This window comes from Rhopalosiphum maidis, chromosome 4 (assembly GCF_003676215.2).
Source record: "Rhopalosiphum maidis isolate BTI-1 chromosome 4, ASM367621v3, whole genome shotgun sequence".
In the NCBI taxonomy this organism is placed as follows: domain Eukaryota; kingdom Metazoa; phylum Arthropoda; class Insecta; order Hemiptera; family Aphididae; genus Rhopalosiphum; species Rhopalosiphum maidis.
Window position 1 is genome coordinate 5,944,070 of NC_040880.1, and position 13,735 is coordinate 5,957,804.

General features: G+C 27.0%; 1 protein-coding gene across 1 annotated transcript; it reads left to right on the forward strand.

Moving 5' to 3' along the window:
- The first annotated feature begins 965 nt into the window (after positions 1-965).
- LOC113550658 (lactase-phlorizin hydrolase-like) lies at positions 966-6,078 on the forward strand. Its single transcript, XM_026952628.1, has 13 exons — positions 966-1,049; positions 1,209-1,261; positions 1,384-1,461; positions 3,053-3,279; positions 3,455-3,589; positions 3,981-4,103; positions 4,185-4,371; positions 4,605-4,702; positions 4,795-4,936; positions 5,120-5,262; positions 5,332-5,466; positions 5,623-5,729; positions 5,811-6,078. Exons 2-13 carry the CDS (start codon positions 1,246-1,248, stop codon positions 5,938-5,940), a joined length of 1,521 nt encoding a protein of 506 aa, XP_026808429.1. The 5' UTR covers positions 966-1,049; positions 1,209-1,245; the 3' UTR covers positions 5,941-6,078.
- Positions 6,079-13,735: the final 7,657 nt, after the last annotated feature.

Consider the following 13,735-nt stretch of genomic DNA (forward strand, 5'->3'; position numbering starts at 1 on the left):
AAAAAACCTTTGTTTTGCTTTAATTTTGTTTCTATATTTAGGTATTTTATTAAAATTATATGATTCTATAATCTATATTTCTATACGTTTTTTAAAGTATATTTGGAAATTAATTTAATTCTTTATCTTTATAATATTCATGAAAATCGATTCATAATTTCAACACAAGTTATTTATAAGCTCTGAAAACTTTAAAGTTAATTATACTCGGTTTACTATTTTCGTGTAGTAAATTAAAACAAAACATATCTTGATTCTGACATCATCGAGTTATAACTATAACAAGATAGATATAATAAATAGACTGAAAAATAGGTAATTGTTGGGAAAATATATTAATACTTAATTGGAAAAAAATACTTAATTTTAGTAAATAAACCTGAAAACTTAATTAAACTCGAAGTAAATTATAGAGATTATCTTTTAAATGTAAACATTAAAAATATATTTAATATGTGTGTATTTAAAATTAAATTTGTAAAAACTTACAACAAAATGTACTTTTCATAAAGTATCATTAAAATCATTAATCATTAATATCATAAATTATCAATAAAGTTGTAATTAAAAATCTATACAGCTTTTTCATACGTAAAAAACATTTATTAAATCCTAATATTTAAACAGAACTAAAAATGTTCTTATTTTTAAAATCTTTAAGATACCTATATATTTTGTAAATATTTTTTTTACGCAATTATAATTATCAATGTGTACATTAATTATACACCAGAATTATTGCCTTTGTAGCAAAAATAAAATAAAGAAACTAATAAATATATTATTAATCTATAAATTAAATAAACTCATTTTTTAAATTTATTTTGTGTATTGTCTTAAATATTAAGTCATAAATTTATGAAATTTAATTAACTGTTTTCGTTTATCAAAAAATAAAAATAAAATAAAATCGTAAAATTCAGCATTTTAAAAGCTTATCTGTTCTAATATAATTAATAATAATAATTTTTTAGTGTATATAAAGGTGATTATGAACCGTTTAACTACTTCATAGTTTCAAGCCGTGGAAGTTGACTATTTTCAAACAGGTAATTTTATATATTAGGTAAATGGTACATTAATAAAAAAAAAAAAAACAATTAAATTAAAATATGCGATCAAATACATTGTGTATTAATATTATTCAAAATTAAATATTGTTATTTGATTATAAATTAACATTAAATAGGTACTATTAATTGTTTTAGTTTATCAAAGTCAAAACTCTTTAAACAATCTAAAAAAATGGCTTCTGAGAAAAGTAAGTACTTAGCTATTTTATCTTTTCTTGATTTTGAAAATTTTAAATGCTAGAATAAATTTTTAACCTTTATATGTAGTATACAACTCATAATTAACTCATATTTTTTTTTAATATTTTAGTTATTCAGTTTCCCGATGATTTTTTGATTGGAACCGGAACTGCCGCATATCAAACTGAAGGTGCATGGGACACAGATAGTAAGTCGTTGTAGAATATTAAAAACAGCCATTTGGTATTAACTAAAAATATAATTAAAAATGCTTCCTATTTAATAATACTTTATAATACAATACATTTATAAAATGGTTGGATTTATAATGTATTTATTACCTTTCACGACGTTATATCTTGTTAGGAAGAATACCGTAATTTCCCTCCATGCTATTTTGAGAAAAATGACATTTTAGTTTTAGTAGTTTTTGGTAGTTCTAAATAAATTAATATAATATTTTTCAAAGTAAAATCCATAGTTTCTTATGGAAATATACGTGATAAATGCAATGGAACTATTCAATTTTATTTTCAATTTTTATTTCACCAAGCTATCATTGTTTTGATATTTTTATACTAAGCACGCTATTAATTATTCAGAATTGTTTACTAGGAAAAAATACCGCAATTCTGATTTCTAACAATATTTTCTGTATCCATTGCAAAAATAAAAACTGTACGTAAAGATTTTCACGACTAGGTATCATCGATAACTGTACGAAATATAATATGTGTGCGACGTACACAGCGAAATTCCAAATATTATCAGTAATTTAAATTAAATATATAAGATACGGCTTAATGGCAACAACGCCGTAAATATAGATATGTGGAAGTGCTAAGTAAAAACGCCGCATTTGAAATAAAACTTAGGGAAATCTTTCTAAGCAAACTGTGGTTACGGCGTTCTTGCTAAGCAATATTTTATTACAATTGTGGCAATATTGTTTTCTTATAAACATACAAACATACATTTCTGGATAAATAATCAAAGTTACGGTATTTTTGATAGGGAAAAACTTGTAAAACTATAATATTAATAAACTTAATAATACAGTATTATCTCATTTTTTATTTTTTTCGATTTACGGCGATTTTTCTTAGGACCGCATTATAGTTATATATTATAAATATATATTGAACCAATTATATTATTATACCTTTGTAAAAATTAAAAATTTAAATATGAAATACTTTGATTAAAAGTGAGAGCATTTCCTACAAACATCGAGTAAAGATTTACTATCTTTATCTTACAAGTTTACTACTTGTAAGCAGTTTTAAGACATATTTTTAAGGCAATATTTAAATTGTAATGTTTTAAGTATAAAATTAAAAGTAGTCAAATAAAAATAAAGCAATACAAACTCAAGAAAAATTAAAGCACACGAGTATAATAATATTATCTAAAAATTTAAATATGCATTATAATTATCTATAATAGGCATATTAAAAACTGTGATTGAGTATTAGTAAATTATAATACGTAAACTTAACCATTAAATTGATTTTATTAATGAATTAAACTAACTAAAATCACAGTTTTTAAGATATTTAACTGTTAAAAGTAGGTATACTTTTTAATAAAAAAAAAAACCTTAACCGAATAAATCAATAACACGATTCTCAATATGTATTATACTCTAACTAATACAGTTATATTGTTTTGTATTGTTTTATAGAGCTATAATAACCCACCCAGTTCATATTGGCTCTCGTTAACCGTTTGAACGAACTGGACGGATTTATTTTATAATGACACTATAATATATAAGTAAATATTATTTTATTTTACAGATAAGGCTCCTAGTATCTGGGATGAATATTTTCATGTTAAAAAAATCGTAGTCTCCAATCCAGAAGTTGTTAAGTTGATGCCTCGGAAGAAATGCTCTAATTTCCACAAGGGATCAGATGTCCTTGCGGAGGATCCATCTCGCGGTTTCTCAATTGTCAATGGAGATATCGCTTGTGATTCTTATAATAAACTCGATGAAGATATTAATAACTTGGTTGAACTTGGAGTACGTACAAGCATTATTGAACTAATTGATAATTTTATAAATTTATCTTTATAGAATGAAGTTTTAAAATTGTATATAAATAGTTTACTAAAGTTTATTAAATTGTAAATATTTCAAACCATTGATTTCTTAAATAATAGTTAATATTATTAATAATGAAAATTTTATTTTTCAGGTTAATATATACCGGTTTTCTATAAGCTGGCCAAGAGTTTTGCCGAATGTCGATGACCGAAATGTTAATCAAGCTGGAGTGAAATATTACCAAACGTTAATTGAAAAGCTTATTGATAACAATATTACACCACTGGTAAAATATTATAATTTTAAATTATTTTCAATTATATTTTAACACAGTTTTTTAATAAAGGGAGAAATGATGTACTTATTTATTGTATATATTTAAAAAAAATAACTACATTCTACCAAACAAAGTAAAAAATAAAATATTTCTTAATTGTTCTAATATTCAAAATTCAAATTAACAAGTAACAACATGTTACGCGCAAATTACGGATAAAATATTACTAAAAGTATTGAATAAAGTGAACAGTGAAATCCTAATCTATTGTATACTATTCGTATACTTATTTAACTGTTTTCTATTAATTGAGTTTAGTGCAATTTGCGATCATATTTCCACTTAGGAATTATCATTAATTTATTAAAATATTGAATAAAATTATTTGTGTTAAAAATAGGTAACAATTTATCACTGGGATCTACCGAACATTCTTCAAAACCTTGGTGGATGGTCGAATCCAAACATTATTGAATATTTTGTGAACTACTCAGATTTTCTTTTCAGAACATTTGGCTCACAGGTGAGTAAACCACCATTGTTGTGTATACAAGAGTGATTTTTTTTCATAGTAAAAAATAATCTATAAATATTTATAATATAGGTCAAACTATGGAGTACAATTAATGAACCCAGATTCGTAGCTTTGGCTTATGGTAATGAGGGCATAGCGCCCAGTGTCGGTGAATCGTTCAACGGTATCGCCGACTACATGGCCATTCGCAATGTGTTGCTCGCCCACGCAGCAGTTTACAAGTTGTACAAGAATAAGTACTTCACTGAACAACAGGGTAAGTAAGAATATACATTTTTATCTGTGGTGCGTTAATAATTGTTGCTACGACACGTCATGATTTCGTTGACATATTTATTGGTACCTACTGCCTACGCCGTACGTATAGTGTAAGTATACTACAATATAATGTGGCAAATACATTTTAATGTAACAATGCAATTTATTATAATTTAATTTCAAGAAAACGACAAAACGTCAATAATAATAAGTTGTATTTGATTTTATTAGGTGAGATCAGTTTGTGTTTAGACACAACGGCATATTTTCCACTAAATCCGGATCTAGAAGAAGACCGCGAAGCTGTTTCGAAATCATACGATTTTTCGGTACAATAACATTTTAAACATATCATTCAGATATAATAAAATTTTGGTATTTAAAATTGGTAGCGTGAAATATTAAAATATTTTATTTACAGCTTGGAGTATTCACTCAACCGTTAAAAAACGGCACATTTCCCCAATCGTTGTTAGACGCTGTCGCTAAATCAGACGAACATATAAAAATATCTATAAAACGTATCGTTGAATTTAGCGAGGAAGAAAAAAAAGATCTCATAGGTAATCAAACGTTTCAAACGACAATGGCTATCAATACTCGTATCACAATGTGCACAATTTCGTTATATATATATATTATTATTATTATTTATTACTTTTCATTCTATAAATATATAGCATAATGGAAGGTCAAAATTGAAATATTTTAAAACCAAAATTATAAATGCATATTACTTATTTCAGGATCATATGATTTTATTGCTTTCAACTATTATGATTCATTCAAGGTAAGACCAATGACCCAAACTGAGTACGAAGAAGAGACATATTTACTGAATAAAGATTTGGGGGTAGTATCTACCTCGAATTCAAGCAACATGGAAGATGTAATATTATTTTAAGAATACTTTGATATGTGCAATTCACTATTTTAAAATTACATTTCAATTTTATAGACCTTTAAAGGATTTACTCAGGTAATAGATTGGTTCGTGGAAAAGTTAGACAATCCGAAACTATTTGTTGCTGAAAATGGTATTTTCGAGAAACAAAATGTAGATGAAAGTGAAAAAAAAATCGAATACCATCGTGTAAGTTATACAGCAGCACTTTTCTGAAACTAATATATATTAATATATTATACTCTTATTATATTATAAACTAATAAGCGTACCCGAATAATAATTTAATAATTATTTGGTACTATGCATTTGATAATGAATTTTGTTTAATTTGTTATTGAACAGGGAATTTTGACGGAACTTGACAAAGCCTTAAAGAAAGGTGTTGTTATTAAAGGGTATTGTATCTGGTCGTTTATGGATTCGTTGGAATGGACAAGTGGATATTTTTCGTAAATATATTTATCATAATACTATACAATATTTTCTTTGTATTTTTATACTTATTTCATTATATTTTTTTTTATATTTAGCAAATTATTTGGTATATATTCAGTGGACTTTAACGACCCGGAAAGACCCCGTTCCAAGAAACCATCATTTGAATTCTTCCAAACACTTTTCACAACAAAATCATTGACACCTATCGAATCTGATGAATAATATCACTATGGAAAAATGGTTTATTTTAAGGGGCTTAAATAATTGTCAACAATCTTTCATATATTTACTTGATTTTAGTTTTAGATTATCTATGTAGTATGACAAATAATAATATAATATACAGATAAAAAAACATAATATATACGAATATGTTTAATTTATTACCTATTATAAGTGTTTCCTGAGATTGTGATACAACATTGTTGGCAAAATTAAGTTGGCTCAATAGAATATTATATTAAATATTTCCCACTAAAACTAACAAATACACATTTTTTATTGGTTAGGCTTACTACAATTCTACAATTTTACAAAATTCAATCAAATATGTTTCATAATTTTTTTTTTGTTTTAATAATAACTGGGAAAGTGAAATATTTTACTTTTTCGGCTTTCAAAATATTAACTCTAACTAATATTATTTTTAAAGTTTAACCTAGAAATACATTTTATGTTTATTTTATAATCAAGTTTTGTTATATGGTTAATTTAATTCGATTATCGTTTTTGTCTTTATCTAGTAAATGTATCTTTTTAAAATGAAATTACATTAATTGAATAAATAAAAATATAACACTTAGCATTCGTTGCAAACCCCCCCCTTCCCAAACATTATTTGTGTTTTTGAAAAGAAAAATCTTATTTGAGTTTTACCATTACAGCTTAGAACAAAAAGACTGTTTATTAGTAACTGTATATCTAGCGTTTTACTATGTTCTTACAATTATAACTTTTAACCATGTAAAATGAAGTAATACTACAAAGTAAACCTTGTAAATAATTAATTCACTAAACTAAACAGAGACCAGAGTCGTGTATAGATACAATCTGCATCAATGTATACATATTATTATAGAAATAAAAAAAAAACTAAAAAGTAGAATTTTCGTCGAGGAGTATTTCTAAATAATAAAAAAAAAATATAAAAATGTTTGAAAGTTTCTGTTTTAATATTCATTCCGAAAATTGTAAATATTTCATAAATATAATACCAAAAAACTAGGGACAATTAGATATAAATATATATGCGAATTAATCCACTGGTTTAGCTATATGGCATCATTGGAAATAAAATATTCCGTTATACCAACAGTTTATAAAGTAAATCGCCGAATTATATTGATCAACCTATTTAGTGTTATGAAAAAGTCAAAAGTTTCTGAGCACCTAAGTAGAAACTCGACACTTGGTAGTTAATATTATTTTAATGTTATCAAGATAATTTGAATTTCTTTTGACTTCGTTTAATTTTTAAAGTGTACTCTGTAAAACGCGATAAAAATATATTTACGTGAAATTATTAAAAACATTTCAAGTATAGCTAACTAATACAATCTCTTGGATAGGTTTAAAAGCCAAATAAAATAGATAGATACATGATGAACTTAGTGGTTGATTATGAAAGTAGTTTTTAATCATATCAAGTGAGACTGGTACTTAGTAAGTTGGAGAGGCGACCACTTATGAAACTTATCATTCTTATAATATACCGATTGCCAACCAAGAAGAAATATTATGACAGTACGAATCTATTTAGTCACTTGTGAAAACTCTATATTCTAAACTTCTCTCTTAATTTTACGATTTGATGAATAAAAATCGGTTGGAAAGTAAAAACTAAAACCCGTCATAGCTAGTTAGTTTCTGAAATTGTTATTATTTATTATTGCGTTAGGTAAATTATAATATAAAATTTACACGATTCATGAATAGTATTTAAGTATAATACTAAATTATATATTACGACTTTGATCGTTGTAAAGACGAGAAATTATAAAGTGCTGAGAGAATTAATTATTAGTTAGCCTTCTCAAATACACGAGAAATCTGATCTGGGTAAACATTCAAATAATTTATTCTTGTTTACATTACATAATATTAGAATTTATACTGTTTACCGTCGTATTTATATAATAATCAAACGATTGGTTTGTGTAAAGAACTGTAATTACCAGATGTTCGCTTAATTGATTATAAAAATATAATTGATTTAGCGAAAAAAAAATCAGAATATTAAAATGCAGTGTGTAATGACTGAAAAGACTAGAAAATTACCGGAGACGGTTATTACAAGTGTCAAATTTTACTTATGTTATAAAATGATAATATATTCAAATCAATATAAGTCGATTAATATACCTTTATACAACCATATTTTAGTAAGTAAAATAATGTCATTTTCTCATCGTAGTTTTACATTTTAAGAAAACTCTAAAAAGCACTGAATAATAATATAATACCTGTTCTGTTTGTATTGATACCAAAATTTAAAATACGATAATTCAAGACAATAGACATGTATAAATATGTTTAAACATGTATGGAACATTCAAGAAAAAAATAATTTAATAACCGTATTTGAGTTAAGAGCTAAGCAAACAACCACACTAATCAATGTAAATGTAACTATAAATATATAATTTAAAGCTAATAACCTAGATGTTGAAACTATTATATCTATACAAATAATAATAAAAAATAAATATTATATAACTGTTTATATCGTAAAGCTAGATAATCTATAGGACTTATAAAAGTAAAACAAGATATCAGATTAATTTTAGATTTGAGAATACATAGCTAGAATTATCACCAAATATATTTTATAATAGCATTTTATAGTGTAAATATCTAACTATTTCACTTTTTCAGATACATCTATTATGTTTAGCTGCGTGCTCGTCAGTGGAGCTATTTAATCAGAAATTGTAAATTACAATACGAAATAATGTATGCCATATAATTTTAAATCATTGAAGATCATATTAGATAAACTCGTTGAATTAAAAAAAAAAAATTCGATTTTATTTTATGTACGCGTAATCAATAAAATGTACAAAAACTATCACGAGTTCATAAAACTGTTACAAATCAGTATATCTATAAAACGTCTTTAATAAGCCCTGTCAATATTATAATATAACACAGCAAGGTGAGGCGTTACGGACGAAAAATTAATGTGGATTAGCGGAAGACTATACCTAAATATTTTTAGCAAAGAGATTGTCGAATTAAATTATTACATTAGGTAGGTATAACCTAGTTAATAGGTTAGTATAATAGTATAACAACAGCGAATATTTGAAAAATTATCTCTGAGATGTTGGGAATATCAAATGTTTAGTGTTCTATTTTTTTTTTTTGTTTTTTAATTATTAGAAAATTAAATAAATAAGTTTTCGGTTGGACATTAGACAAGTTAGACGTTACCTTGCAAAAATGTTTATACTGAAGTGGCGTTAAATTTTTGAATTTTCTATTCAAGTGTTTTCGTCGCAACACTCAACCATTAAATTGTGATTAAACTTGAGACACGGCCAATAGGTAATAATTGAAAACATCCGACCGATATTAGAGTGGTAATAATTACGCCAATCGACGCGAAGTTGTAAGTTGATAAACGAGTAAAGGAATCGAATGTAAGCCTGCAGTAAACAACATCGCGATAAATAAAATAAAACCGATTGAAATAATTGTACGACTATACGATTTGATGAAACTCGCCGTGTCGCAAAGTTGAGATGAAAAAAAAACACGAGAACACAGCCCTTAAAATACTCAAAAGTAGTGATAAATAAATAATAAAAAACTAAAAGAAAAGTTATAAACAGTAAAAGAAATTTAATTTAACTACTATACTGATGGTGTAATTTCGTGAAAACTAAGTACGCATTTTTAACGATCAAACACTTCGAACAAGATTTACATAATCACAGCTATATAAGACTGAATAGATACTGATGACTAATAGCTATAGCCTTTAATACACGCTGAAATATATATATTTTTATAAATGTTTAAATTAATACTCTTATGCTACCCTATACGAATATTATGTTTAAAACTAATTTTCTTTAAAAAATTGTATTAAAATTATAACGTAGTGTAACCATCATGTCGAGTATGAAAATTATATTTCGACCGAATCGTGTTTTTTTTTCAATAAAAAACTGATGAGTCGTGTCTTTAAGTTTTCAATGGCAGTTCCGAGTGGCATTCATTTTATTTTGCATTTTTCCGGATATCAGAATATAAATGATTTGATTAAAAATCTATAAAATAATATATCATTAGTATTATGATTATTCAATAAATAATAACTATATACATATATATATTGTTATTTTTTATTAAATTACTTACAGTTTTAATTTTTAGTGTTCTGGTAAGATTTGTACGCCAAAATTTAAAACCTCACGACGTATTTTTTTATTTTCAAATTGAGTCGTAGCTTTCATTTTTTAAATTTTCCTTTTTCATATCCTTTCCTTATTTATTTCAAATTTGAACAACGTATTTCGATATCAACGTTCGTTTGAACATATGTAAATACTTACCCCTATGAAGGTCGATAAAATATCTAAAATACATGTTGCAAATGAAAATATACAACACGTACACGGTTTCCAATTATCTATATCAACAAGAAACTAGTGAACTCAACTCAGTTACTAAAACCTATATGTAACCGTCAAATCGTGGACGAAATTCACCTTATTCCGTGATGTATATTATTTTATTAGTTTTATTATTATTATTTTATTATTTTACGATTCTGTGGTTATTAGAGTCTAATAAATAAGGCTTATTCATATTACATATTATGACTTTTTCAGTGTTTTCGGTTTATTATTTAGAATTGTAAATAATAAAATTCAAGTAGATCATAGTAATCTAAAAAAAAAAATTTAACCAATATAACTCAGCGATTAAATTATAAAAAGCTAAATATTGTATAAAATGTTTACTATAATGTATAATACTTGTATGATAACCTAGTATTGGAAATCATGATAATGGTTTTTAAATGATTGCGCCAGATTATAAAAACAATGATGCGTGATTCAAAGATTTACAGTGGATAAAAATACGTTCTGCAAGATTTCTTTTTCAAATTCAAGTCATGATATGCATACTATATAAAATTAGATATTGAGATTCAGTTATAAAAAAATATTGTAATGGTCATAAATTAGATAGCATTAAAATTGATTATAATCACAAGTCAGTCTTAACCCTTAGAGTTATATATTATAGAAATTACTTATTCAATAATAATAGGCGAATATAGATTGTCTTTGATCTGAAATACATCATTATTACCCAGTAGAACAGCTAGTTAAACCATTCATAGTTTTCGTACACGTAGTTTAAGGTGCTGATTTTTTATTACGAAATAGGGTTGAGAGTTAAGAAATATTTATTACGATTTGCGAGTAATGTGTAAATATCGACCAAATATATTTTGGGTAAATGATTTTCAGAATACTGGAACGGTTCGTGGAATTTATAATAAAACAAATTAAAAACGCGGAACACTAGTACTCTTCAAAATTTGATTTTCAAGAATCCTACAGTATTTACAATGTAAATATAATTTTAAGCACATCGTCATTTGTTAACTAATTGAATTTAAATATGTTTAAACCAAATAAATGAAAAACAATAATGTAGCAATCAAAATCAATACAAAATATAACTACATAAAAAGTAGCTGGTGGATATATTATATATTATTATGTATAATAATAACTATTTCATACATTTTGCGCTGTATTATTTAAAAACAGGCTCAGTGTAATATTTTTATTTAAATTGTTCCTTTGTGACGTTTTTTTTTGTAATGTTTTTCTTATGATGTTACGTATTTTTTTTTTTTTAACTTTTGGGCGTTAAAATATTGTGTAAGTATATCTTATTAAAAGTGCGTTATATTAATCCTATCTTAAAATTTGATATTCAATCTAAATGTTGAATTATGTGTTACTACGAGTTGAAATAAGTATAACTATTTCCTAACCTCGCCACCTACCTGAAGCGGACATTATGTCTGCACTTGTGTTAGCTGTGCGTAAGGCTCCGATATCCGACGATTTTTTACTTGTGTTTCGTAGATCGAGTAATACTCAAGTGATACACAAACGCAGCCTTTTTCACTTCAGATGGACAGCAGCGTGTCACACGATTCGCCGTTCGTGTCACTCAACACAAACATTTTACAAAACTCCCAAAACAACTGGCGAAACTCAAAAACATATAGTGACTTACTGACTTCCCAAACATGGCTCAGTTAGCCCCCTCTTTGGATTGTTCAGGTTTAATTCGAGTTGACAGACGACTGCGACGGTCGCCGGTAGATGCTGACTGAAGATGCGGATCGTCTGTATTGACTGGCAAAAGAATCGCATGTCTCATCATCACTGCTCGTAACCGTACGCGTTGTTACAATCACTGTTAAAATGGGCAGGTTAAGCGATCGGCGGTCTAAGTGGGTTAAGCTACCTACCAACAACCAGACGTTTCTGAAATTTATTCAAAGTCCAAACATTCTTTTATCTTCTTCCTTAAAATGTCAATATATTATTATCGGTTTCTTTGTAACTGTTGTATTTAACCGTGAGCCAAGAATCGCTCATTCAAAAACATTCTTACGGTCTTCCACAATGGCAGTAGAAACTGCAGCTGGTTTCCAATAAGCCGTCGTTGCTGGACACAGTTACGTAATAATTACGAATACCTGTGCCAAACAGTCTATTTTCATCGCGCCATACTGTGGACTCGACTGGCTTTCGAATGTCGTGTGGACCGTCTCCCGCACTATATGGTCTGGTTTTGTGAACAGTATCGATTATTTTTTTTTACGTGACAATATCGTCATTTTAATATTGTAATATTGTATTTTATACAATATCGTTCCGATCGAATGTATTCCACCACATTCCTCCCCCCCCCCGTAGTAAAGTTGGCATATTATACGCGTATTCATTCTCGTGTTAATGGCCAACCACTCTAGGTCGCAGAGAGCACCAAGAGTAGCCCCGTGGTCACACTTTCCGAAAATATATCTGCAAATTACAACGGCGGGCGCTCATCGTACGTGCGGTACGTCCGGCTCCGTGCCGTTTCACCTGTTTCGGACCAATCTCCTCCCCAATAGTGATCCAGTCGATATCCACCAGCCTTTAGCCTTCCATATCACCCTCTCACATTCAAGCCACAAGCCCGAGTCTCCGCTCAAAAGTTAGGTCGTTATGTAACTTTGTATGTTCGTTTTCGCTCGATTATGTAAGTCGATCGTTGTCGCCCTATTATACAATATGTTCTATTTGTTTTCAATAAAAAAATGAATGGGACAATAAACCACCAAAAGACACTGCAGGACCTACTAACTGATCAGAAACATTGAAGCTTAGCTGAACAGAAACTATCGGGTTCATTGATGTACACATTACTTAAGCGTTAATGGCTCGTGGAAGATCAATTCATAATATTCAAACACACGTTATTTAATATGCACTTTGAAAACCGTAAAGTTAATTATCCTCGATCGATATTATTGTTGTGCAGTGAATTAAAACAACACAAATCGTGACTATAGATATTATAACATTAAATGTAAAATAGACCGAGTAGGTAACTTAAGATTATAGGTCAAATATGTTAGTGATTGAAATAAAATACTAAATTTCAATATGTACGACTGAAAATGTATTTTAACTTCAATATGTGTGTACTCGTACGTAATTAAAAATATGTTTGTAAAAACTTAAAACAAAACATAGTTTTTATAATGTACCAAAATAAATTGTTAAAAATCTATACCACTTTTTTAAACTTGAAAATCATTTGTTAACTCTTAATATTTTCCAGTGAATAGAACGAAAAATGTTCTAATCTTTATAGTTTTTATAATACCTATATATTTCGTAAACATTTTTTTTTTTTTTGAGCAATAACTGTGAAACACAAATTACTTGTGTAACATTTATATCTATATAAATTATACACTTGAATT